Source organism: Mirounga angustirostris, unplaced genomic scaffold (assembly GCF_029215605.1).
Source record: "Mirounga angustirostris isolate CCGP_5_RB_7025 unplaced genomic scaffold, mMirAng1.0.hap1 SCAF_14, whole genome shotgun sequence".
Classification (NCBI taxonomy): domain Eukaryota; kingdom Metazoa; phylum Chordata; class Mammalia; order Carnivora; family Phocidae; genus Mirounga; species Mirounga angustirostris.
Window position 1 is genome coordinate 64721682 of NW_026991722.1, and position 27379 is coordinate 64749060.

General features: G+C 44.4%; 1 protein-coding gene across 1 annotated transcript in view; it reads right to left on the bottom strand.

Moving 5' to 3' along the window:
• Window positions 1-1667: 1667 nt before the first annotated feature.
• The window catches only part of CRKL (CRK like proto-oncogene, adaptor protein), a 37907-nt gene continuing 12195 nt past the window's right edge, over window positions 1668-27379 (bottom strand). Inside the window, exons 2-3 of the mRNA XM_045887177.3 lie at window positions 25117-25582; window positions 1668-5330 (exon numbers count right to left, since the gene is read on the bottom strand). Coding sequence (XP_045743133.1) covers window positions 5196-5330; window positions 25117-25582 — 601 coding nt within the window. The 3' untranslated portion in view covers window positions 1668-5195. The remainder of the gene's footprint in view (window positions 5331-25116; window positions 25583-27379) is intronic.

Sequence of the window (27379 nt, forward strand, 5' to 3'; positions counted from 1 at the left end):
AACTGGGATATTGCTGGGCTCTGCAGGCAGTCTCCTCCCTGGCCTGTGTCCTGGGAGGCCCTTTCTCTTGCCTAGTCAATGGACTCTCTGCCACAGCCCCATCAAGACCTGACCTTGCTATTGCTGTCTACGCACACGCCCTGGTTCCCCGGGTGTTGGCAACCTGAGGTGGAGCACAGAGGGGACCCCTATCCTGTCCTGGAAAGCTCGTGGTGCAGATGTAAAGATGGCTTCCGACAGTGGGAGCCGCTGTGGAGCCCAGGGCAGGTTCGGGAAGGCTTCCTGACTGCCTGGGGGAGGGTAAGCAAACGCAATCCAGGCCAAGGGGGGCAGCTCAGGGCTGGAGCGTGCCTGGCTGTCTTAGCCCGTGATCCCTTGCTGACTTGAGACCTCGAGTGACCTGCCCTTCCTTGATCCCTCTGGTCTCATCAACTCCAAGGGCCCTCCACCTGGGCTGCGCAGTGGAGACCTTGGGGATCCCGTCCCAGATTGATTTCATGGATCTGGATGCTGGGTTTTTTTAAGTTCTCCGGGGGTTCTATTATGCAGCCAAGTTTGAGAACTACTTGTGCCAGTGAAACCCCTCACTCCCGCGCCTCCGGCGCTCATAAGTCCTGGCCAAGGAGCTGTGGTCTATTTTCTGCCTGTGATAGGAGTGAGGCTTGAGTCCGCCGGGGCAGACGAAGGTGGGGGAGCAGCCCCCCACACCAGGCCCCATTTCCAGGGGTTTCCCTGCCACGGAGGAACCCAGCCCAGTACTGCTGATCAAAATACAACCTTTTCAAAGTATTCTTCAAAGGTGTCTGTCTCTAGGGCACGGTTTCTTCCAGCATGGTTTAACGGTTTTAGTATTTCAAGACAAACTTTTCTTTCAAATTCTGCAGAATCCTGAAAGTAGGAGCCAGGGAGTACATTTTAGCAGCATGGTTCTATATACATAGGGATTGGTGTCACTTCCTGAAACTCATTGCCAGAGGTTTTACTACAAGGAAATGTGGACCTCTCAATACACGCATAAATACGTGTGGGAACGGGGCTCTGGCTGAGGGGATGTCAGGAAAATCGGTGTTGTCCCCCCTCACCCCCCAGCTGTCTACCTGCACGTCCCTGGAGTTCACGAGGAAGGCAATATAGAGAGGAACAGCAAAGAACGTACAAAGCAGGTATCATGACCTAACTTGGGATGAGGCTGCTTGTTTTCCAGAACTTTCACTTGAAACCATTTCAACCCTGGGGAACTTGTGCTAGACAAATATTTAACAGAAGCCTTCAGAAACAGGTACCTAGAAGGGAAAACATCCAGGTTTTCCTTGGTGGTGTAAAGCGTGAGAACTACTGCTTCATCTTCCGAAGGCCAAGACTGAGCACCAGCCCCCCGCAGCACCCACTGTGCTCACACACTGGGAGCCAGCTGCTTCTCTTCTGTACGGGGGCCCCAGGTGCGGGGAAGGGCCAGTGCACCCACGCAAGATCTATTTTGCGGTTGGCAATGACAGGGCTGGGCTGCAAGACGCAGCACCCCGGGGGGGGGGGGGGAGCACCAGTTGTTTCTGCGTTTCACAGGCGTTCGCCAGGTGCTGAACTGCTCGGGAGGCTGCCGTGGGCTGAGGAGCCTGCAGGCAGCACTGAGGACACACCGAAACACCAAAGCCGCCGCTGCCACCACCGGCTGATGCAAGTTTTATTGAGACAACGTACAAACAGGCCATGGAAACAAGGGTTCTGATGCCGGGACCAGTAGCGTAAAATGAATACAAAAATAAAAAGGCACTAATCTGTTAAGAAAAGACACTCAATGTTCTAAGAATATAAGTCATTTAATACTGTTAATTTTATAGCACAAAATAAAACAAGCTATGATCCCCAAAAATAATTTTAAAAGCTTACACAGAAAATATTATTGCCTGAAGTTTATGATCTTTAAGTTACAGGTCAAAAGTTTTGTGTTGTTGTTGTCATTTTAAAACACACAGTGAAGACCGTCTAGAAGCAAGGCCACTGTTCCTCCTGCAGAGACAACGACCCTGTCTCAGGGAACTGTCCTTCTACTCCTTTAGAATATACAACCAGCTCAGTTTCCACACGGATAGCAGTTAACCAGGGCCAGAGGTCTCTGGTCCCAGGGGGTGGAGTTTGAGGCAGAGCTCAGTGGTGTCCACAGAAAGCATTAGTCTTAGGTACTGTGTTAAAACAATCAAAAAGTCACTCATTTTAAGAGGTTAATGAACATAATATTAAAGGATTAAATTATAAACACCTGGCACAAAAACACATCATCCCTTTTCAAAAATAAAATGGTCATATTCCTCTGAGCAAACGTTACAAGAGCAGTGGCCGTCTGCCCTGGCCTGTCTTGTCTGTAAACAGCTGTAAAAGAAAGTTAGCACGGAGCCAGCGATCCTTGAGCTCCAAGGAGGGAGCAGCTGTCTTTCCCCCCCTTTCTGTTTTCCATCCATGAGCACAGGTGTCTTGTCTGGGTGACCAAAGTTGTCAAATGGCAGCTCGTCGACGCGTGCTCCTCTTTCACCGTGCCATCAGGTGGTACCACGCCACAAAGAAATGACAAGGATGACTCCTGTGTTGGAGGTCCTTCTCAGGATAAATAAGTTTTGAGTCAAACTGGCAATGCCCTTTAGTTCATAATTTGTTCAGTTCCCAAGTGAGTTAATTTAACATCCAAATATTTTCTTAAGTGACACACAGTAGAGTAGAGCAAGGAGCAATAATGAACAATCCTAAAAGGAGACCAACCAAGGAGGGAAGGCAGCTCCTCTGGAAGATTCGCATTGCTTTCTGAAACAGGAAGTCTTCCCCAATCACTGGGGAACCCAGGCACGAAGCTGAGGCAAGGGTGCTGTTTTTGTATATTTAGTGTGATGAAGACAATCTCCCTGCCTGATGAAAAAACTAATAAGGTCCTAAGTCAAATAGGTACTACTTTTGGCACATGTATCTCGAGAGTTCAGAACTCAAGGCTCACCTTATTTCGGGCTCCCAATCTCCTGGGCAGCCCTGGAGACATGCACACGGGCTGAAGTGACAAGCAGATTTATTATGAAGCCAAAGTAGGTTTGTGGGGTGCTCTGATTCTGAAGTGCTCCACATGAGGTGGGTCTTGCTACAGGTCAGCAGACACGGATGGCTGAAGGGAAATCTTGCTTTCCAAAATGACCATACACTTCTTGTACTCCGAACCAACTACTGTCACCAAAAAGTGCCAAGCCCCTCAGCTAAACTTGGTTTAAAAAAGCCTCAAGGTTTGTGCCCTCTTTGAACAAGGCACGTATTCCACCTTCTGCTGGCCAACCCCCTCAGTACCAGGTCACTGGCTGCAAGGCGAGTGCTGTGTCCAGGCAGACCACGGGAATGCTGCCACGCATGTGCCACTTGCTGTGGGAGCTGGGCTGGGCCTGAACTCAGAATAAGAGGCAACACAATGGAGAGGCCCCTTCAGAGCAAGAGGTGGCCACAGTGCTCACTGATTAGGGAGAGCAGACTGCATTTTTTCCAGGAAAACCACAGATGGGCAGCCACAGTGATATTTTTTCCAACTGATCATTATCTTTGTCACAGGAACATTTTCAAGATTCTTTAATATGGTAGTTACCTGCCTAATGGAATACTGATTTAAAGAGATTGAAAAAATGGTTGCTTTGCTGGTTCGGTCACCGGTATATATATATATATATATAATATGCTCTAACTCAAAACCCAAGACGCTTGGGAGACAGGGTCGTGGCTAAAGCAGCCGCTCAGCAAATGATGCAATCAGTCATTAGGTGGCTGCTACATTTCTAGGTCTGCTGTATTCATTCTGAGCAGAGGCCTGTCTTCACCAGTTTCCAGAAGGGAGAGCAGCCTGAACTGCATAAAGGTTCCAGAATCCTAGACTGCTATGTGCACCAGATGAGGGATCAGCCACACCTTTGTACCAAGCTGGCTTGTATAAATAGCCCTCTTTTAGCTAACAAGGAAATGTTAACATCAAATTGCTAAATGGTTAATGGTTCTCCCTAGTCACTAAAATCTTAGACATCAAATGCATGAACCAATTTCCAGAGCTTGCATTTTCTTTGCCTGGGAGCGTCACAGACACAGAGCCTGGGGAACCAGTATGAACAGCACCATCTTTCTCTGGCGGACTGTGAGCTTGGGCTTCAGCAGGGAGGAGTGGGCCTCAGTGAGTAGGATTTAAAGATTCATTAATGAATTCAATGATTCTATGAACAACTTCTCTTTTTAAAGAAACTTAAATTCCTATACCTTAAAGGGGTATATTCACTGAAACACTGGACAGAAAACTGGCCAAGTGCTTCCCCCCATTGCTCCTGTCATCACTGGCAAACAAGGTAAGCAAAGCCTTCTCCAAATCACCCCCCCGCCCGATGCTTTTTGGGGACAATGTAATCCAAGAGGCCATGCACACAAGCTTGGCATACTATGACTGATTTTTTTGTGGGCTGTTTGCTATATGGCAAAACAGGTACAACTGGCAACCAAGACAATAAAAGCCTCTGCTTCAGGGTGGTGGTGGTTCTCCCCCCCCCCCCCCATATTCCTTTAGTTACAGCAGCGTCAGTTTGGAAGCTCAGAGGCATGTGTCATTCCTTACAATTATCACAAAAATCCAACCTGCTACTTAAAAACCTGTTCAGAACACACAAGTCTAATTAAGTCTTCCAAAACCAAACCAAAAAGGAAAAAAGAAGAGCCAGATTTGGGGAGTTTAGGACAGAATTCCCTCTTCTTTACAGTTCATTTGCTCTGTTCTTCAAAGGAAGAACAAAACGGCGACTAAGCCACTGCTTTATGGAACAGCAACGTGCAATGTCTCACCATGGCCTCAAGCTCCATCTGATGAACATGACAGAATCAGTCACAAGTACAAACAGGGCAGTGATGAGAAGACAGACCCTTTCCTCGTCAACTTCTCTCCACTTGTGTGCTTCCACCAGTATTTCCAGTTTATGATCCAAAAGAACTCTAAACTTTGCTACTCTTTGACAATACAACTATGATACAAATGCCCAGGCAGCTGCTGTGTGCATTCCAAATGTGTATGAGAGACCGCCACTCTGCAGAAAGCTGACCATCGGCAATGCAGTGTGACCTGCCTAGGAGAGAGAATGCTTTCCCACTTCAAAGGAGACTATGACAGGCAGAACAAGGAAGCAGCAGGAAACAGGCAACAGCAATCACTCGTTTTCATCAGGGTTTTGAGGGTCAATGATTTTGACATGCGTAAAGGGGAAAAGCCCTTTGCGCCCATTCACTTCGCCTTCCCACTGGCCATTTATATTCATCCTTGTGACTTTCACAATGTCACCAACCTGTAAGGATGGAGAAAGAAGACAAAGTCAGTATTTCCTCTGCAAACTAAAAAAAAAAAAGGTTTACTTTAAGCCATACACACGGTTCTATCCAAAGGAATCTACATATTTTTTTAAGGATTTATTTTTTTTCCATGCTTAAACCTAAAATCAAGCAGTGCCAAAGACACAAGGTGCTACCAGTAAGCCCAGTGTCATCCTCAGCTGGTGAGAACGTGTATTAAGCTTCTGAGAACAAAAGCAGCCTTTTTTTCTCCCCATAATGATTACTAACTCCAACAGGATAGAAATGAACACTTAACTCTCTGAGAATGGTTAAAGTGAAATCACATAAAAAAGTGTATTAAAAATAAAAATCTAGGGGCACCTGGGTGGCTCAGTCGTTAAGCGTCTGTCTTCGGCTCAGGTCATGATCCCAGGGTCCTGGGATTGAGCCCTGCATCAGGCTTCCTGCTCAGGGGGAAGCCTCCTTCTCCCTCTCCCACTCCCCCCACTCGTGTTCCCTCTCTCACTGTGTCTCTCTCTGTCAAATAAATAAATAAAATCTTAAAAAAAAAAAGAATTAGATTCTTAAACATTTTTATTTTTTAAAGTAGGCTCTAGACCCAATGTACGGCTTGAACTCATGACCCCAAGACCAAGAGTTGCATATTCCACCAAATAAGCCAGCCAGGTGCCCCAAGAATAAGACTTTCTATGACGAAACGTTCTGAGACAAAAATAAAATGCCAAGTACTAGATATGTATAGAGAAAAGGATGTAAAAAGCCAACTCATGTATTTATAGATTAGATTATAATAATTATTTTCAAACTCATGTCACAGGTTCAACTGAAACACTTCTGCTGCTTGAACAGTTAAAATTTATTACTATTTTTAAAAAATATTTATTTATTTGTCAGAGAGAGAGAGGAGCATGCACAAAGGAGGGGGAACAGCAGGCAGAGGCAGAAGCAGGCTCCCCGCTGAGCAAGGAGCCTGATATGGGACTTGATCCCAGGACCCCAGGATCATGACCTGAGCCGAAGGCTGATGCTTAATGGACTGAGCCACCCAGGCGTCCCGAACAATTAAAATTTAAAGGTAATGACTGATGGGGCACCTGGGTGGCTCAGTCAGTTAAGTGTCTGCCTTCAGCTCAGGTGATGATCCCAGGGTCCTGGGATCCAGCCCCGCATCAGGCTCCCTGCTCTGCGGGAAGCCTGCTTCTCCCTCTCCCACTCCCCCTGCTTGTGTTCCCTCTCTCGCTGTGTCTCTGTCTGTCAAATAAATAAATAAAATCTTTAAAAATAAATAAATAAATAAAGGTAACGACTGAGCATTCTATTTTTCAGATTTGCATTAAAATTTAAGTTGTAAAAAAATTAATTTGTAAAATACTCAGTGGAAAAAAATTACAATTGAAAACACGTTTTCTCTGGTTTTGTCTTAAAAGGAAAGTAACAATTTGAGGGACAGAGGAAACGGATTTCATAATAGATTATTTTATGATTAATGCTTGGAGTCCCAAGTATTGCTCTTTCTCCAAGTCATAATATTTTAATTTATAGAGAGTAGAAAGAGAATGTCTTTTTTATTCATACCTGGGAAACTCATACAAATATTGATAATTATTAAAAATTTCATGTTTTATAAAGTGGACCAAGGAGTTAGTTTTATTATTTATTTATTTTCAGAGAGAGACAGAGAGCAAGAACATGCATGGGAGTGGAGGGAGAATCTTAAGCAGGCTCCACACTCCACACACAGTGCAGAGCCTGATACAGGGCTCTATCTCACAACCCTGAGATCATGACCCGAGTCGAAACTGAAAAATCAAAATCAAAAGAGTCGGTCACTTAACTGACTGAGCCACCCAGGTGCCCCCCAAGGAGCTGAGTTTTATAATTTCCATATTCTTCTCCTACCATACAGAAGTCACAAAACAGGAAAACCCTAATTATGATCATATTTGTTTCTGATAATGAAAATTTTCGGATCTGTATATAAGGGAAGTTCTAATGTGAATGAGAACCTTGAGTTACAGTAGACTTTGTAGAAATCATGTAGCTGGAAGCTGAAGTCAATGGAAACCTGGAAAAATGGTTTATGTCCAATCTTATTCTGTTAAAAAAAATAACGTTTAAGCACAAACATAAGATACAATAATGAGAGTGAACACGCAAATTAAAATCGGGTCTAGGTAAGAAGAGAAAAACCTTCTGCGGGCAGGAGCTACTAGGATGCTACAAATCTAGACACCTGAAGACGGATCACATTCCTCAATTTCCTCACACTCTGCACTGCACCTGCTCTAGACCCTTGGCCTCTTTGAGCCTTTCAGTGCAGGAACCTGCTGTCTCATGTCTGGAGCACAAAAAGGCCAACAAGATGAGAAGCTTCACTGTCTGGCCTTTCTCTCCAATGTAAAACATTCTTTCCTTATCTCCCTTTCACCTAAGAAACAGACTGCCTGTCTTTATTTTTGTTTTTATTTTATTTATTTTTAAAGATTTTATTTATTTGACAGAGAGAGAGAACAAGCAGGGGGAGCGGCAGAAGGAGAGGGAGAAGCAGACTCCCCGCTGAGCAGGGAGCCCAATGCGGGGCTCGATCCCAGGACCCTGGGATCATGACCTGAGCCGAAAGCAGATGCTTAACCAACTGAGCCACTCAGGCGCCCCTGTCTTTATTTTTAAAATAACGAAATGGGGGGCGCTTGGGTGGCTCAGTCAGTTGGGTGTCGGACTCTTCGTTTCAGTTCAGGTCATGATCTCACAGGTCATGGGATGGAGCCCCACATCTGGCTCCACTCAGTCTGCTTGAGGATTCTCGGCCTCTGCCATTCCCTGCACTCACATGCACTCATTCTCCTCTCTCTAAAAATAAATATATAAATCTTTAAATAATGAAATAGGAAATAAAAGTCATGGGTAGAAAACTCCTGATATTCTAAATTAACTTCTAGTTATTGCTAATAATCACAAAGAAAATACAATGTATTAAAATAAACATACAACAAGGCAAGGGCAAGAAAGAGGATGTGTGGGTATATATTTGGAGAGAGGATTCTGTGACGAAAGGGAAGGGGAACCAGGTGAGCAAACACCCAGGTGGACTCTGCTATAGAAAGGGACGATGGGGGGCGCCTGGGTGGCTCAGTCGTTAAGTGGCTGCCTTCGGCTCAGGTCAGGATCCCAGAGTCCTGGGATCGAGCCCCGCATCGGGCTCCCTGCTTGGTGGGGAAGCCTGCTTCTCCCTTTCCCACTCCCCCTGCTTGTGTTCCCTCTCTCGCTGTGTCTCTGTCAAATAAATAAATAAAATCTTAAAAAAAAAAAAAAGGGACGATGGCCTTAGGGCATCTGGGCAGTCTGCAGGTAGTAGGCTGGCACTCAGAGCGAGATCAAACTCTGCCAAGATGTTAGAAGAAAAAAAGGCTAAGGCAAGAATGAGCTGGAACTGAAAAGAGACAAAGCTACAGTTTGGGGCTGATGAGTATTGTTAACAGATACTGGGCCCTGCAACTTAAGTTTTTGTTTGATCCACTCATTTGATGTCCTACAAAAAATACTTTGGAATTCTGTCATTTTATCTATGCTTTCTCTATCTTCAACTGGACTCCAGATGCCCAGAGAGCATATATTTTGCCTGAAGTCTGTAATCTTAGCCTGCCCTGGCTGTTTGATAAATGTGAAAGAAAACAAAGCCTCACTTTCCTGAAAACCTGGCCTGGGGCAGCCCTCTCCCACATCTTGGGTGAGCGCATCCCTCCAGCCTGGTGACAAGAAATATGCTCTGACCCCCTGCTAATGCCCCCCTCCCTGGTTTCCCCAGCCTCTTACTACCTGGTTCTACCAGTGTAGCCATCCTGCCCTGATCTGCCTTCTGTCATCTAATGTCACCCCAGCACAATCAGCCCAACTCCCAATCACCCTGCTCTCCCACATCCAGACCCTACCTACCCCACTCTGGCTATCGCTCCCACCATTTCAGTAAGGAAAGTCAACAGCGCAAGTCCAGTTCTCTCCCTCCGATGCTCTATGGCACCTGAAGGAGGAGACTTCACCCATCCTTCTCACTCCCTGCTGCTCGACTCTTCTTTTTTGTGGTATTCTATAAAGTAACACTACTACTAGGTGGGTACTTCCCATTTGGCATTTGTGGAAAGCAAGGCTCTGTGAAGTCAGGTGTCTTGTTCTCCAGGATTCTGGCAGACTTGCCCAAGGAGGCTCCATTCTCTGCTCTACCATGGTCACCTCCCTGCCCCCAACCCACACCACATGGCACTCTCTGAAGGAGGACATTTGTTTTGCTTATTTTGCACTCCATGTCACAGGTCTCTTGTAAACTACTTTCTGGAGAAGTCTGCAAAATCAGGGAGAGGTTAAAGAGAGAGGAGAAACCTGTAAGTTGATGTCCCCCATCTGCTGAGGATAGATGGCCAAGCAGAGGAGCAAGGTGCTAGAGGACAGAAGTGACAGGCACATGGGTCTAAGGACAGTAGAAGACAGACCTTTAAAAAAGACAAACAGGGGCGCCTGGGTGGCTCAGTCGTTAAGCGTCTGCCTTCGGCTCAGGTCATGATCCCAGGGTCCTGGGATCGAGCCCCGCATCGGGCTCCCTGCTCCGCGGGAAGCCTGCTTCTCTCTCTCTCCCACTTCCCCTGCTTGTGTTCCCTCTCTCGCTGTCTCTCTCTCTGTCAAATAAATAAATAAAATCTTAAAAAAAAAAAAAGACAAACAGAACTGGGTCACTGCTCTGCCTTTTAAACCTCCCAACACCTATTCTCTGCATAAGAGCAACATCCAAACTCCAATCTTCAAGGCTCTGCCTCATCTGAGTCCTGACTCCTCCCACCTCCGACCTCGATTCACGCCTCTCTGCTCCTCCCCTCCAATCTACACTGGCTTCCTTTCAGTTTCTCAAACTTGCCGAGCTCTTTCCCAGATATGACAGATGCAAGGACATGACGTGAATGCAATTCTACAACTGCACAGCTTAAAACGCTGTTGTCCAGAATCGTCAAGCTGGTCTTAAGCAACCCTGGACCTCTCCTCTTCTTTCACAGTTGAAGACATGTAGTCAACCCCCTGATCAAAATCAAAAAAATCCTAAGGACAACCCAAGCTGCCTTATAACCACCTTATACAGCTGCACATGCAGACAATGAGAGCAGGAAGGATCTCCAGGCAGTAGCCACTATAGATGGAGCATTGATTCTACTCAGAGCACTGGGCTAGGTTCTATACTGTGTATTCAGAATATATAAAGATACAACTTGAATATTAGACCTACCTAAAACTAAGGTCTAAGATCTACAACAACAGGGCGTAAGCAATCTCTTGTATGCTTAAAACAGGTATAAAGTGGCACTGTGGTGGCTCGTGCTATGAACTTTGGTGCGGGGCAGAACTAGACGGATGCCCTATGTGACCATGGCAAACTGCTCAAGCTGTCCAAGTCTCAATTTCCTTCTGACTTTCAAAGGTTCTTATAGGGATGCCTGGGTGGCTTAGTCAGTTAAGCGTCTGCCTTCCGCTCACGTCATGACCCCAAGGGTCCTGGGATCGAGTCCCATATCGGGCTCCTTGCTCAGCAGGAAGCCTGCTTTTCCCTCTGCCTTGCCGCTCTCCCTGTTTGTGCACGCTCTCTGACAAATAAATAAATAAAAACTTAAAAAAGAAACAAAGAAAGGTTCTTGTGATAACTAAAGAAAGTACTACATGGGAATTGTTAACCAGGACACCCAGCTAAGTAAGTGGTAGTGGTTATCAGAGTGGGGATTCCTGAATAGAACCCAACCCCCACACCCATGTTCATGCTCATGCTCCCAGCTGGTCACTGCCCTCTGGAAGCATGCTGGGAAGAACTGGAATCAGCATGGAGAAGCACTGTATTAAAGTGGGTTTCAACCTTGTTAGTAATAACATGGGTCCTCTCAAAACTGATGGGATGGGAAGGATGCCATACATTAGAATGAGAGGAGAGAAAGGGCAGGCCTGAAAAGTAGGGGTCTAATAAATTACTGTGATGGATACCAAGCAGCTGAGGAAGACAATGGGAAGATGGAGAAGATGATGAGCCAAGTATTGAAAACTGCCAAGAACATTCAAACTTCATGCCTTCTAATTAACTTGTGATTCTCAGTTTTTACAGGGTACTTTCCACACCATTCTACATCATCAATTTAATAAGATTTACTGCGTATCTATTGCAGCTCAGTTCCCATCCTCAAGGAACCTCTTGTCTTCACTGTGGGATAGACAATAAATAATCTACTGTCCTGATGTGGCAGATGCTCAATGAATGTTAGAGAATAAACAGTTTAAAAAGCAGCAAGTGGAAGAAAAACAGTACTGAGAGTCCATGCTGCAGAGCACAGGAGCAGAGAGCTATTGCTTTGACCCACGGAACCTTGACTAGTAGAGATAAGTCAAGGTTCAGGCTAGGAAGAGAGAATGGATGAGAGACATCTGATGGCCACCTGACCATTAATGCCTCATTCTGGCCTTGCAGGAGCTCTCACATGTCAAAACATAGCATGTCATTCCTCATGCTATTGCTAGCTCAGTTCAAGGCCCTTCCCATGGGGAACAAGCCGTAGAACATCAACACAGGAAAGATGCCCTAGCTGTGTTATGCTGCCGGCTGCCCACGGTTACAGGCCTGGCTGTGGACCTGCTTCTTCACGGCTCCACTAAAGAATGCTCGGACTCAGATCCTAAAATGCCATCTTGCTGCTCCTCTCATCACACCCGATTCTGGTACAATGCCCTTCCTCTGGCTTCACGGTAGGACTGAGCCCAAAGAACCACTCACTTCAGAGAGCAGACTGACCTCAAAGTTGATGGATATCAACTCAGTTCAAGGAGCACTTTAAGCCTGGAATATGTGGCTGATCCTATCAACAGATCAAAAGGAGACACATACCTTACTAAATGTCACCCCATGACAATCCTTATCATTACAAGAACTGCCACACTATTATCTTTGTGCCTGGTTGCACTCAGCACTTGGGAAGTGTACACATCAACTCTAAAATTAAGCACACATTGGTAGGACACTAGTCAGTCCCATTCTTTGTGTCTAGTGAGAACCATGCAAGAAGGCAAGAGGGCACTTCCTGATGTTAGTGATGGTTTCCTATAGCTCTACTTGTCCAGAGCATAAACAGAAGGGCTCTGGCAATAATTCTACTGCCTGACTTCTGGCACCTGATTCCAAGAGCAGTCAAAGCCCTGGAGGGCCCAAGCTCTGGCTGCCACAGCAGTTCTCTGCTTCCCCAATCAGTCTCCTTTCCCCATTGGATATTTTCAGATTGTACTCTCTGGTTATATCAGAAATAAAATCAGGAGCACAATGGGTTACAATGGAATCAGAAGTTCTAACTTGGGTGACATGAATGTGTCTCAGAAATCAAAGAACAGGGGCGCCTGGGTGGCTCAGTTGTTAAGCGTCTGCTTTCGGCTCAGGTCATGATCCCAGGGTCCTGGGATCGAGCCCTGCATCCGGCTCCCTGCTCGGCAGGAAACCTGCTTCTCTCTCTCTCTCCCACTCCCCCTGCTTGTGTTCCCTCTCTTGCTGTCTCTGTCAAATAAATAAAATCTTTTTTCTTTTTTTTTTTAAAGGTTTTTTTTTTTTTTAAAGATTTTATTTATTTATTTGAGAGAGAGAGAATGAGAGACAGAGAGCATGAGAGGGAGGAGGGTCAGAGGGAGAAGCAGACTCCCTGCCGAGCAGGGAGCCCGATGCGGGACTCGATCCTGGGACTCCAGGATCATGACCTGAGCCGAAGGCAGTCGCTTAACCAACTGAGTCACCCAGGCGCCCCATAAATAAAATCTTAAAAAAAAAAAAAAGAAAAGAAATCAAAGAACATCCCGAAAGTATACGCAGAATTGTATGTAAGTGCATTAATGTATGTTGTTTTCCTGGAGAAAGCTTTCATCAGATTCTAAAAGGGGCCCATAACCCAAAAAAGGTATAAAACAACAAAAACCCATGTCCTGCAACCACCAGGCAGTTTTAATTCTGTGGTTTGTGGCTTTCATTCATTTACTTGTTCAACAAATAGTGATTATTTATGTGGCAGGCCCTGTAAGGATACAACAGAGAACAAAGTGGACAACAGCCCTGCCCTCATGGAGCTGCCTGGGGCTGTCGCCTGTTTTAACACCTGCCCTTGTGCTCTCCATGCACCAGTACCTGAATCAAAGCTCTCAGAGCTTAAGAGGCTTTTAAGGGCTACAACCCTCCTTGTCCGTGTGCCCTGAGTAGTAGTCAAGTAGTCTCAGGCACTCTCCCCTACAACCAGTGCTACTTACTGGTTTTTAATACTGAAGACTTGTTCTGTTCCTTGAAATTTACATTATCCTTCAGGGCAGCAACTCGATTTAAGAGGGCTGCTTACCAGTTAACACTTCTTATGAAAACAGGGATTTTATTTTAAGATGGGCCAGGGGTTAAAGGTATCACAGGCCAGTATGCTGTGATGCAAGAGAATGTGGGCTATGGGAAGGAAGAAGTAAAACTTATCTCCATCTGCAGATGACGGGATCCTATATATAGAAAATTCCAAAGATTCCACAAGAAAGCTACTAGAGCTAATAAAATTCATCAAAATTACAGGGTACAAGATCAACACACAAGTACCAGTTGTGTTTCTATAAACCAGTAATGAAGAATTAAGAATGCAATTCCATTTAGGGGCACCTGGCTGGCTCAGGTGGTGGAGCATGTGACTCTTGTTGATCTTGGAGCTGTGGGTTTGAGCACCACGCTGGGATGTAGAGATTACTTAAAAAAAAAAAAAAAATCTTAAAAAACAAAAACACAGGAGCACCTGGGTGGCTCAGTTGGTTAAGCATCTGCCTTCGGCTCAGATCATGATCCCAGGGTCCTGGGATGGAGTCCCACATCAGGGTCCCTGTCTCAGCGGGGATCCTGCTTCTCCCTCTGCCTGCCACTACCCCTGCTTGTGCTCTTGCTCTCTCTGACAAATAAATTTTAAAAATCTTAAAAAACAAAACAAAACAAAAACCCAAAACACAATTCCATTTACAGTGGCATCTAAAAGAACAAAATAGGGCGCCAGGGTGGCTCAGTCGTTGAGCGTCTGCCTTCAGCTCAGGTCATGATCTCAGGGTCCTGGAATTGAGTCCCACATTGGGCTTCCTGCTTGGCAGGAGTCCTGCTTCTCCCTCTCCCACTCCCCCTGCTGTGTTCCTTCTCTGTGTCTCTCTCTGTCAAATAAATAAAAATCTTAAAAAAAAAAAAAAAAGAGTAACTGGGAATAAATTAATAGTGTGTTTTACCAAAGTAAAACACTTGTACATTGAATGCTACAATATGTTGCTGAAAAAAATTAAAGAAGACTTAAGTAAATGGCAAGACATCTTGTGTTCATGGATAGGAAACCTTAGTATTATCAAGATGTCAACACTAACCACAGATCTACAAATTCAATACAATCCCTATCAAAATTCAAACATTTTTTGCAGAACTGGAAAAGCTGATCTTCAAATTCACATGGAATTGCAAGACACCCTGAATAGCTACAACAATCTTGCAAAAGAATAACAAAGTATTTGTAGTATTATTACTACACAAAGTTATAGTAATCAAAACAATGTGGTACTGGCATACAGACACACATACAGACCAACGGAATAGAACTGAGAGTTCAGAAGTAAACACATGTGGGGTGCCTGGGTGGCTCAGTTGGTTAAGCGACTGCCTTCGGCTCAGGTCATGATCCTGGAGTCCCAGGATCGAGTCGCATCGGGCTCCCTGCTCAGCAGGGAGTCTGCTTCTCCCTCTGACCCTCCCCCTCTCATGTGCTCTGTCTCATTCTCTCTTTCTCAAATAAATAAATCTTAAAAAAAAAAAAAAGTAAACACATTTATGACCAAACGATTTTTTTAAAGATTTATTTATGAGAGAGAGAGAGAGAGCGAGCACACGTGAGAGTGTGGGGGAGAGGGGCAGAGGGAGAGAGAATCTTCAAGCTGACTCCCCGCTGAGCGTGGAGTCTCACATGGGGCTCACCCATGAGATCACAACCTGAGCCAAAATCAAGAGTCGGACGTTCAATCAACTGAGCCACCTAGGCGCCCCTAGGACCAAATGATTTTTGACAAGAGTGCCAAGTTCATTCAAATGAGGAAAGTGGTGCTGGTACAACTGGATTTCTACATGGAAAAGGAAGGATTTGGACTGCTACATCAAACCATATACAAAAATTAACTCACAATGGAGAAACAAATTACATATAAGAGCTACACCCTGGGGCGCCTGGGTGGCTCATTTGGTTGGGCGACTGCCTTCGGCTCAGGTCATGATCCTGGAGTCCCTGGATCGAGTCCCGCATCGGGCTCCCTGCTCGGCGAGGAGCCTGCTTCTCCCTCTAACCCTCCCCGCTCTCATGTACTCTCTCTCTCATTCTCGCTCTCTCAGGTCAATGAATAAATCTTAAAAAAAAAAAAAAAAAAAAAAAGTGGGGCGCCTGGGTGGCTCAGTTGCTTAAGCGACTGCCTTCGGCTCAGGTCATGATCCTGGAGTCCCGGGATCGAGTCCTGCATTGGGCTCCCTGCTCAGCAGGGAGTCTGCTTCTCCCTCTCATGCTGTCTCTCATTCTCTCTGTCTCAAATAAATAAATAAAATCTTAAAAAAAAAAAAAAGAAGAAGAACTACACCCATAAAACTCTTAGAAGAAAACACTGGGGTAAATCTTCGTGACCCTGAATTTGGTAATGGATTCTTAGATATGACTTTAAAAGCATGAGTAGTGAAAGAAAAATTAGGTAAGTTGCATTTCATCAAAATTAAGAATGTGCATCAGGGCACCTGGGTGGCTCAGTTGGTTAAGCGTCTGCCTTCAGCTCAGGTCATGATCTCAGGGTCCTAGGATCTAGTCCTGCATTGGGCTCCCTGCTCAGTGGGGAGTCTGCTTCTCCCTCTCCCTTTCCCTCTCTTCCCTGCTCGTGTGCATGCTCTCTCTCTCAAGTAAATAAATAAAATCTCAAGAAAAAAAATGTGCATCAAAGCATACTATCAAGAAAATGAAAAGAAAACCTACAGAAAAAAAAAAGCATTTAGAAATCATGTATCTGATAAGAATTTAATATCCAGAATAGATAACTCCTAAAGCTCAACAACAATAAAAAACAATGCAATTAAAACATGGGCAAAGGACTTGAGCATTTTCCCAAAGAAGATATAAAAAATGGCCAAGAAGCACATGAAAAGATGTTCAACTTCATTAGTAATTATAGAATGCAAATCAAAATTTTAAAAATGGAAAAACAGTAAGTGTTGGTGAGGACATGGAGAACTGGAACCCTTGTGCACTGCTGTAAAATGGTGCAGCCACTGTGGAAAACTATGGTGGTTCCTCCAAAAGTTCAATATGGTTACCATTATGACCCAACAACTCCACTGTTAGGTATATACCCCCAAAAACTGAAAACAGGTATTCAAACAAAATTTGTACATGAATGTTCGTAACACTATTCTCAATAGCCAAAAGGTGAAAATAACTCTGATGTTATTAAAGAATGTATAAATAAAATGTGGTATATCAATACAATGGAATACTATTTGGCCATAAAAACAATGAAGATACAGGCTACCACATGGATGAACCTTGAAACATTATACTAAGTGAAATAAGCCAGACCCAAAGGACAAATATTGTAGGATTCCATTTATATGAGATATCTAGAATAGGCAAATTCATATATATGGAAAGGTGGTTAGAGCTTACCAGGGCCTCAGGGGAGGGGAATGGGGAGTTACTGCTTACTGGTTACAGAGTTTCTGTTTGGGGTGATGCAAAAGTTTGGAAATAGATAGTGGTGACAGTTGCACAATTATGAATGTAACCAATGCCACTGAATTGTACACTTAAAAAAATAAATTCCAGGGGCACCTGGGTGGCTCAGTAGTTAAGTGTCTGCCTTCGGCTCAGGTCATGATCCTAGGGTCCTGGGATCAAGCCCCACATCAGGCTCTCTGCTCGGCAGGAAGCCTGCTTCTCCCTCTCCCCCTCCCTTTGCTTGTGTTCCCTCTCTCGTTGTGTCTCTCTCTGTCAAATAAATAAAATCTTAAAAAAAAAAAAAAATTCCATTATGCAATTTTACAATTAAAAAAAAAGAATGTAACATACCAAGACCAGTGAATTGTATGGTTTAAATGGGTTAATCGTGTAATATATAAATTGTATCTCAATAATGCTGTCTAAAAATAAGACTGTGGGCTGAGTCCTAGCTCTGCCACATACCACCTGTGAGACTATCAACAAATTTACACAAACCTTAAGTTCTAAGGGTTACGTAAAATGGGACTGGTGCCAACTACCCCATAGGCAGCCATAAGGACTAACTAAAATACTCTCTGTGAAGCCCCTGGCTGATGGTTCTTACTCAACAACCATTACCACATACAGAAAACTATGGTCAGCATAATGACCAGGCTGGGACAGGCCTTGTCTGAACCATGCCAGGGCCTCAATTTCAAGATATTCTCATCCAACTTACACATTAAGGAAGAGGAACAAAAACCTTTTATAGATAATCTTCTCTAATTCACAACCCAAAAAGAACATGATATGTTAGAAGAAGAAATTCTAAAGGACTTTCTAAAGATTCCTACTTTTCGGGCGCCTGGGTGGCTCAGTTGGTTAAGTGACTGCCTTCAGCTCAGGTCATGATCCTGGAGTCCCGGGATCGAGTCCCGCATCGGGGTCCCTGCTCAGCAGGGGGTCTGCTTCTCCGTCTGACCCTCTTCCCTCTCGTGCTCTCTGTCTCTCATTCTCTCTCTCTCAAATAAATAAAATCTTTAAAAAAAAAAAAGATTCCTACTTTTGAAAAAGCACTGTGATTAAGGAAAAAAACACTTTTGGTACACAAGAAGTAGAGTAAGTCAAATTCATAAAACTAGATATTGCTAAGCAAAACCAACAAACATCAATGACAGAGGGATGGAGAAGGAGCCTGTCAGTCCTGATGAAAAGCCCTGAGATTCTTACTTAACAGGTGAATATGAGCTTGTGGGCATCTCTGACAAGCCTTGGTGAGAAGGGGGATCATTGATGGAATGTGACAGGAGGTAAGACAGAGTGGCCCTGTCACGTTAGGAGGCCATGACCCTGTACAGATCTCCAGAGCTGATTTAGATGTTTGATGATGAGCATGTACAGACCTGACATCACTGTTGGATATATACTACAGGTGACACAGCCAGAGGAACTCACAGATGATCCCTGAGAGGCTGAAAAATACAGCTAGTACTACTGAAACCTAGTTTTGCTTTGCACACAATTTGATCTCAGTCAGTAGAAGAATCAGTGAAGAAACTGCTAATGTGAATTTAATTCTAACCAATGAAGCAAAACCAAGTGGTTGAAGTAGAAACCTAAGAATTCCAGGCCAGTCAGTGAAGGAAGTGGTGCCATGGGCCTTAGAAAGATTCAGAAGATTCAGAAACCAGATGTAATCCAGTGACTAGGGGTTTCAAAATGGGGAGAAGACAATACAAGAAGAAATATGAACACAATCACAGATGACCCCAATGGGAGTGAAGAGCAAGTATCTTGAGAATGCTGGTGAACTCACACAAAGAACTCTGAGCATCATAAAAAAGAACAAGCGCCAAAGATGAAAGGATGTCCTTATACTGATAAGACAGATATCTAAGTACTGACCAAACACACCGGCAAGCAGGAATGAGAGTCCAACTCTGGTCACCTGCCAGAGAACATTACAACACAGGACACTGGTAGACCTATGAAGGGTCAAGTTTCTTGGTTTTGTTAAAAGAGGGATAATGGCAGATTTTATAAAATGTAAAAGGCGAGCATGAAATCAAACCTGGACAAAATTCTGAATGCAATTAGCAAACAGATGGTATCTGGAAGGCAGTACAGGCTCAACCAAGAACAAGTCATGCCAAAACCACCTCATTATCTTTTTTTAGCAATGCTACGTAGATCAGGAGAGGCTGCAGAGGAGGACTTTAGTACAAAGATCTGGATCGTGCTTTTATGAAATCTGCAGCTAACATGAAACTGAGGGGGGTGATCAATATGCCAGATGACATAACAAGGATTTTAAAAGATTCAGATAACTGTACAGATGGTGTATGACAAAAACAAAAAGAAACGCACCCCCCTCCACCCCAAACCCGAAGAGGGATAACTGTATGGTCACATACTAAAGTCCAAACATCGGGCTAAGCAAATACAGGAAGGGGACTCATAGTTGTTTCTCCCTGGTGGAGAGCTAAAAGGAACCACTCACAGACTATATTCCAGAACTTCCACAAGGACAGAGACCTTTGTTTTCTCACTACTGAACTCCAAACTCCTTAACAATGTCTGCCACATTGTAAGTACTCAGTAAACCTTTGCTGAAGGAGTGTTTTTGGAGCCCAAGTTGAGACCAGAGGGCCAATGGATTTAGATGCTGCAGAAAGCTAAAAGCATTAGGAAGATGGGCAGACTGAATGATCTATTACTCAACTTGCCTTTCTTCCCCATCCTGAGTCACCTGAAGCCTCACTTGCAGGCCAAGAAAATGTTATTCTTCCTCCACAAAATCTGTTCCACTGACTCTGATTCCCACAGATCCCTACTGTCACCAACTTTTTTTTTTTAAACTAAGTAGGCTCCATGCCCAGTGTAGAGCCTAACGTGGGGCTCAAACTCACGACCCTAAGATCAAGACCTGAGCTGAGATCAAGAGTCGGATGCTTAACTGACTGAGCCAGGCACCCCTCACCAACTGTTTTCTTAATCCATACCACAGGGGAAAGCTCCACCTAGGTTCCATTTAGATGCCTGGATACAAATTTTCACACAGCAAATAACCATAGGTATGCAGCCCCAGAGTTAAGGACAATGCTAAGAAAGTTCTTCCCTTTCTTTTCTAGTCAGGAAAGTATATTGGAATACAAGTGTGTGAGAATGATACCATAGGGAGATTCAAGCACTTGCTCTAATTTATTTAAAAATCCATCAATAAAAAGGTAAGTTGCCTGCAAACTGCAGAACCTCCATCAGTTGTGAGAAATTGGCTATTTTATGCCTCAGTGAAGGCAACATAAGAAAACTATTCGTCTCCTCAGCCTAGCTCTTTGATGACATGGCGACAGCCCACTTCCTCTGCTTTGTCTTTTGCTGCTTTTGCCCAACATACTGCACTCTCACCAACCTGCAGCTACTCGGTGGTATTAAGTCTTGTAAGCTCTTCCCTCTGCCAGGAATGTCTCCCTGCACTTCACCCACCTAACTTCTATTCATCCTTCAAAACTCAGTTCAAGGGTCACCTCCTCCAGGAAGACTTCCCAGACAAATACCCACACTCCCATCTCCTACCCCCGCCCTTCCCCACTCTCCCTCCTACTCTGTGTTATTACAGCACTTACCACATTGCTGGTTTGTCTCTATTCTCTCACTAGGTGGTAAGCACCTTGGCGGTAGGGACCTACAAGACATCCCTCACAGGTTGATTGCATGAATGGATGATTAATGAACAAACTCACATCAACTTCAGAACAAGGGTGCCTTTTAGACTCAAAAGAATTGAAGTAGCTTGCCCAAGATCACACCACGAAAAGCCAGGACCTGAATGCAGGTCCATGATCTTTCCTTGACCATCTTGCTTTACCACACCCCAGGTACCAAGTATTCCTTTTCAAATTAAATCCCAAGCATCAACTCACTTGAAAAGAGGTAAGCAAGAGAGAAAAACGGCTAAACACAGACCTGTTTTAAAAATCTCTCTTTATGGGCACCTGGGTGGCTCAGTCGGTTGGGCGTCTCTGCCTTTGGCTCAGGTCATAATCCTGGAGTCCCCGGATCAAGCCCTGCATCAGGCTCCCTGCTCGGTAGGAAGTCTGCTTCTCCCTCTGCCCCTCACCCTGCTCTCATGCGCATGCATCTGCATGCTCTCTCAAATAAATAAATAAATAAAATCTATAAAAATAAATAAAATCAAATCTCTCTTTACTTGTAGGAATGTTCTTTTGAAAATCAAGTTTTATGAAAAAAAGTGTGAAATGATTCATGAAATAAAGTTCACCTAAGCCCTCATCGTTCTCACTGATACCATCAAGGGAAATAAGGAAGCTTCAATTACTGGCACATTTTGTCCTACTTATTTCACCTTTCTTATTTTAATTTTAATACTTTTCCTGGTAACCTAATTGCAAAAGTCTCAAGAGAGTTGTTTTTAACAAGATCAGACACGCACTAAGTTTTAGAAGATAACGCAGCTCATAGAACTATTTACTTATGCTATAGCCAAAAGTCTCATTTAAATATACAGAATGAGAAATACCATTAAGTGGAATTTGGCAAAAGTTTATTACTTGGGTCCCCCTTACACTCTTGGTGAAACACCAAAGCAAGCCCTTGATGAGACTTACACAGTTGGGGTAGTGTCACGAGGAGACTAAGGTGTGGAGACCTCTTTCTGGGGTCTGAGAAACAAGAACTGCATAACGGCCAAGTATGCGGGTTACCTTAAAATATACATCATTTTATTTATTTATTTGAAATAGAGCAAGGGCGCCTGGGTGCTCAGATGGTTAAGCGTCTGCCTTCAGCTCAGGTCATGATCCCAGGGTCCTGGGATCGAGCCCCGCATTGGGCTCCCTGCTCAGCAGGGAGCCTGCTTCTCCCTCTGCCTCTACTGTTCCCCCTGCTTGTGCTCTCTCGCTCTGTCAGATAAATTAAAAAAAAAAAAAAATCTGAAATACAGCGAGACAGCACAAGCAGGGCAGATGGGCGGAGAGGGAGAGGGAGAGGGAGCCCGACGCGGGGCTCAATCCCAGCATGGTGGAATCATGACCTGAGCTGAAGGCAGACACTTAACCAACTGATCCACCCAGGTGCCCCAATACCCATCATTAGCCAGGCTTTTAATCCTCATCCTGGTCTAATCTAATCCTCATCACCTACCCACATATCTGCTCACCAAGCTCTAAATGATCTCCTTTAGGGGTGCCTGGGTGGCTCATTCAGTTAAGCAGCCAACTCTTGATTCCAGCCCAGGTCATGACCTCAGGGATCTGAGTGAGATCTTCTGCGATCACCCCGTGCTGGGATTCCCTGCTGGGTGGGCAGTCTGCTCAACGATTTTCCCTCTCCCTCTGTGTCCCCCACTCCCGCCCCGGCTCCCGCCCATGTTCTCTAATAAATACATAAATCTTATTAAAAAAAGAAAATAAATGATCCCCTTTATAGTACCTGGTCTTCCACTCTACAATCCCCCCTATGCACTCTGAGCAACGCACAGGAGATACAGGTTTCTAAAATGCACACACATCTTAGAGCTAGAGGTGAACAGGCAGGTGGCCTAAATGGAGTGAGGCTTTAAACCCTAGCTCAGGTAAGAGCCCAATTCCTGACTTCCTCTATGGAGCCTGGAATTCTGAGTGGGTGCCTCAAACCCCGTGTGTCGAACACATGTGAGTCACAACTTCTCTCCAAATCCGAGCTCTCCACTCCTATGATGAGACAACAGATGTGAAAATGCCTCAAAAGGCAGGAATCACTATGCAAACTGGAAGGTTTTATTTATTTATTTTATTTTTTTTATTTTAAAGATTTTATTTATTTATTTGAGAGAGAGAGAATGAGAGAGAGCACATGAGAGGGGGGAGGGTCAGAGGAAGAAGCAGACTCCCTGCTGAGCAGGGAGCCCAATGCGGGACTCGATCCAGGGACTCCAGGATCATGACCTGAGCCGAAGGCAGTCGCTTAACCAACTGAGCCACCCAGGCGCCCCAAACTGGAAGGTTTTAGAGCCCAGAACACCCCACGTAATTTTAGGGTGCTGTGTGAACTAGGCTAGGGGCGTACACCTGTGCAGGGGCAGGTCTGTGTGGGGATGAGAAAGCTAGAAGGCCTACTCAGCCAGGATTCAGTCTGGTTTCTTTCCCGTTCCTCCACTGGGAAGCATTAAAAGCATGTGGCTCCTGGGCGCCTGGGTGGCTCAGTTGGTTAAGCGACTGCCTTCGGCTCAGGTCATGATCCTGGAGTCCCGGGATCGAGTCCCGCATCGGGCTCCCTGCTTGGCAGGGAGTCTGCTTCTCCCTCTCCCACTCCCCGGTTGTGTTCCCTCTCTCGCTGTGTCTTTCTCTGTCAAATAAATAAATAAAATCTTTAAAAAAAAAAAAAAAAAGCATGTGGCTCCTGCCTAGACCTGGTCCCTGCCACAAGCCCCAGAAACTTACTCCTTTACAGCCAACGTGAGAGGGAGAAGTAATCAGACTCTGCAACAAACCTTCAGGTGTAGTTCGCTCGGACATTACTCCTCATCCAAGGAAAATGGAGGATAACCAATGGAAAAAACAGCACACACACAAATCAATGCTAGCTTTTATCTGTGGACAGGCTGTTCTATGGGTTAAGTTCTGCTTTTGGAAGCAACAGGCTCCATTACTTCATCCTTCTGTCATGTACCTGGGCTGTCTCCCAACCCTGCCCTACTTTGACCTTGAGGTGAACACACAAAAAACAATCACTAGCTTAATCTCAGCTTCTCCAACATATATGCAATTTGATAATACCAACGAAGAGTATTCAATTGTAATAATATTATAATGATACTTATTTACCTAGTAGTTTGTGGCTCACAAGGCATTTTCACAACTTATCTACAAATAAAAGAGCTAGGATTTGTGGCATCAAATTCCATGTTCTGAGATGTTAATATTTAGGGCTCATCTCACTGCACGTATTTTACACCTCGTAAAAAATAACATGAAAAATATATAGGACTGTTCTAAAATTATTAATCTTAAATCTTTTTTTTCCCCCTTAAGTAGGCTCCACACCCAGCACGGAGCCTGACATGGGGCTTGAACTCATGACCCTAAGACTGAGACCCAAGCTGAGATCAAGAGTCGGACACTTAACCAACTGAGCCACCCAGGTACCCAAAAAATCTATTTTTCAAATCCTTCTGTTCTTCCTCTGGGGTTTGTGCTCATTTATGGTCACTCCAGGTTTATCGGATGTCTCATCAAACTTCTACTTTCTGTGATACACAGTTTTACGCCCTCAACAGGCTTATCAACACTGGTCTTCAGGACTTCTTGGTTCAGAAAGCCACAGTTACATGCTAAGCTTTCCAAGAGTCTTAAAAAAAATAAATCTGGTAAGTAAGGTCTGAGATACATATTTTTTTAATTAAAGATTTATTTATTTGAGAGAGAGCATGCACGAGCACAAGTAGGGGGAGGGGTGGAGGGAGAGGGAGAAGCAGACTCCCCATTGAGCAGGGAGCCTGACGTGGGGCTTGATTACAAGACCCTGGGAACAGGACCTGAGCAAAAGGCAGACACTTAACTGACTGAGCCACCCAGGGACCCCGGTCTGAGATATTTTAAACTTTTATCTCTTCCTAGCTGAAGAGGAATTTTAAGACGTTTATTCGTATTTTTTCCTCAACTAATCACGATGTCAAAAAAATGGACCTGTACAAGTGGCTCTGTGTCTACCTGTATGCTGATTTCGTCTCTAGGTCATGGGTCTTTATTAACCATCATCTTTTCTCACTGGAAAGAAAACCAACTACTGTGGGACTAAACCTAGGAGAGACTACACCTTGGGAGAAACAAGGATAGTAAAGGACAAGAGTCATGTGGGACACTCACAGTGGATCTTCCAAAATCACCCAGTTATCTTATTCCCCTAAACAGAACTTTAAGTGAGCAGTCATTACTCTGCAGAAACAAAATTAAAACTAAAAATGAAAATCAAATGTCAAAAAGACCCAAAAAACCAGCCCTGTAAATTTTACCTCTAATGCCAAAGCAGTCTTGTCATAAGCACAGGGTACTCTTTTCTGGATGGCTTTGGCAAAGACAGGTCCATTCTGTGTGGATGGCAAAGGGTTGATCGCTGCCCCAGGAGTACTGGAAACTGCAGGTAGAGGAGTTGTGGTCTGAGGTTGAGCATAGGCATGAGCAGGTTCTGGGATCCCATAACTGTTGGAATTCCTATTCCCATGCTTTCCATGTGGTGAGGATCTCACAAGCTTTTCAACGTAAGGAACAGGAATCATCCCAATCCGGCCATCCTTGTTCCGGGCGCTCCACCACTGTTCTTCTGGCTTCTCTATTATGACCAGGATCTCACCCTTTTTAAAGGGCAGGTCTTCAGCATCATTCCCAGGAAAATCATAGAGAGTCCGTACATATTCCAGATTTTCTTCTGCTGTAGGCAGGTTGGGTGCTGATACAGATCCCATTGGTGGGCTTGGGTACCTTCAGAGAGAAAGAAAATTAACTCTAAGAGAAAAATCTTATTCGATACCAGTGTTTGTCAAACTTTTAAATAAACCATTCTCCTCTACAGTGAATTATCTCCCTTGCTATATTCTCAGCAGTTAAGAAGGTTCTGTCACACTGTTTTATGTTCTGCAGTTAGTATTGCCTGAATAGACCTTGTTAAATCACGTCAAGTGCATACACACATACACCATCTCTGTTTCATAAGAATACAGTTTTTTTTTTTTTTTTTTTGTTCACAGAGATACAACTGGTCTGAATTTATATTTAAAATCTTGAGTAAGTTCAGTAGCTGCCTTCCTTAGGACCCTGTCACAGCCATCACACATTTTTCCTCCTGGTCCTAATCTATGGCATGCTTCCTGCACACTTCCCTGGGCATCCAGAGAGAAAATGACAAAGGCTTCAGTTTCTGTGTCCTTCAAAATACAAAAACCAGAAAAGGGTTTATACGCCTGTCAAATTAAAAACAAACAAACAAAGAAACAAACCCATACTGCATTTTATGCAGAAATAACCATCTGAGCATCAAAATGAAAACACAGGGACCTTTTCACTGCAGAACTCACAGGCAAAAGCTCTCATCAAAGCATCAGTCCAGACACCACCACACCCCTCTGCTATGCTCAAGATGATCAGCCTGTATTTGCCAAGCTACAGAATGCCCTCCCAGGGTCAGTTATAAAAGTGCAGTCCCTGCTCTCCAATAACACCCCATCTGTAATGCCTCGTCTGTAAAAGAAGTATAGCAGTCTCTCTTCACCTAAGAAATGTTCTGAGAAGTTGCAAATACACCAACTTGTGGGGAAAAAAAACTATTTTACCATTAGCTCCCTCCACCACTTAACTTTTCTAAAGCACAGAATCCACACCAGAGTAACAAACCCTGGGCTTCATCCAAAGAGTTCGCACCTCTGAAGTGACTTTGCCTGCAGAACCATCCATCACCAGAGCCCCGTTCTAGAGTAGCCTTGAGGGAGAGTAAGCCAAAAATAGGAAATGCCTGTTTAACCACTGACTATGGTTTCCAATTTATCTTTTTTTTAAAGAGAATCTTTTTTTTTTTTAAGATTTTATTTATTTATTTGAGACAGAGAGAATGAGAGAGAGAGAGCACATGAGAGGGGGGAGGGTCAGAGGGAGAAGCAGGCTCCCTGCCGGGCTCCATGCGGGACTCGATCCAGGGACTCCAGGATCATGACCTGAGCCGAAAGCAGTAGCTTAACCAACTGAGCCACCCAGGCGCCCAAATTTATCTTTTTTTAAAAAGATAATTTATTTACCTACTTATTTGGGGGTAGGGGGAGTGTGTGCAAGTGGGTGGAGGGGCAGAGGGAGTAAGAATCCTCAAGCAGTCTCCCTGCTGAGAGGGGAACCCGACACAAGCCTCAATCCCAGGACCCTGAGATCATGACTGGAACCGAGATTGAGTCGGCTGCTTAACCGACTAAGCCCCCCAGGTGCCCCTGTTTTATCGTCTATTAACTCATGTCCACTCTCTTTCTTTCCTCCAATTAATGATCTAAAAAGTTACTTCATATAACAATGCGATCTCTTACGTTTAAATATTTTTTAAATTTTATTTTATGTTAGTCACCCTACATTACGTCATTAGCTTTTGATGTAGTGTTCCATGATTCATTGTTTGCGTATAATTATGTTCAAATATTTTAATTTTTTTTCCTTTATAAAAATGCCACCATGTTACAACATTCAGCAAAAAAGGGACAACAAGGGAGTTGGCTGGCTCAGTCAGTAGAGCATGCAACTCTT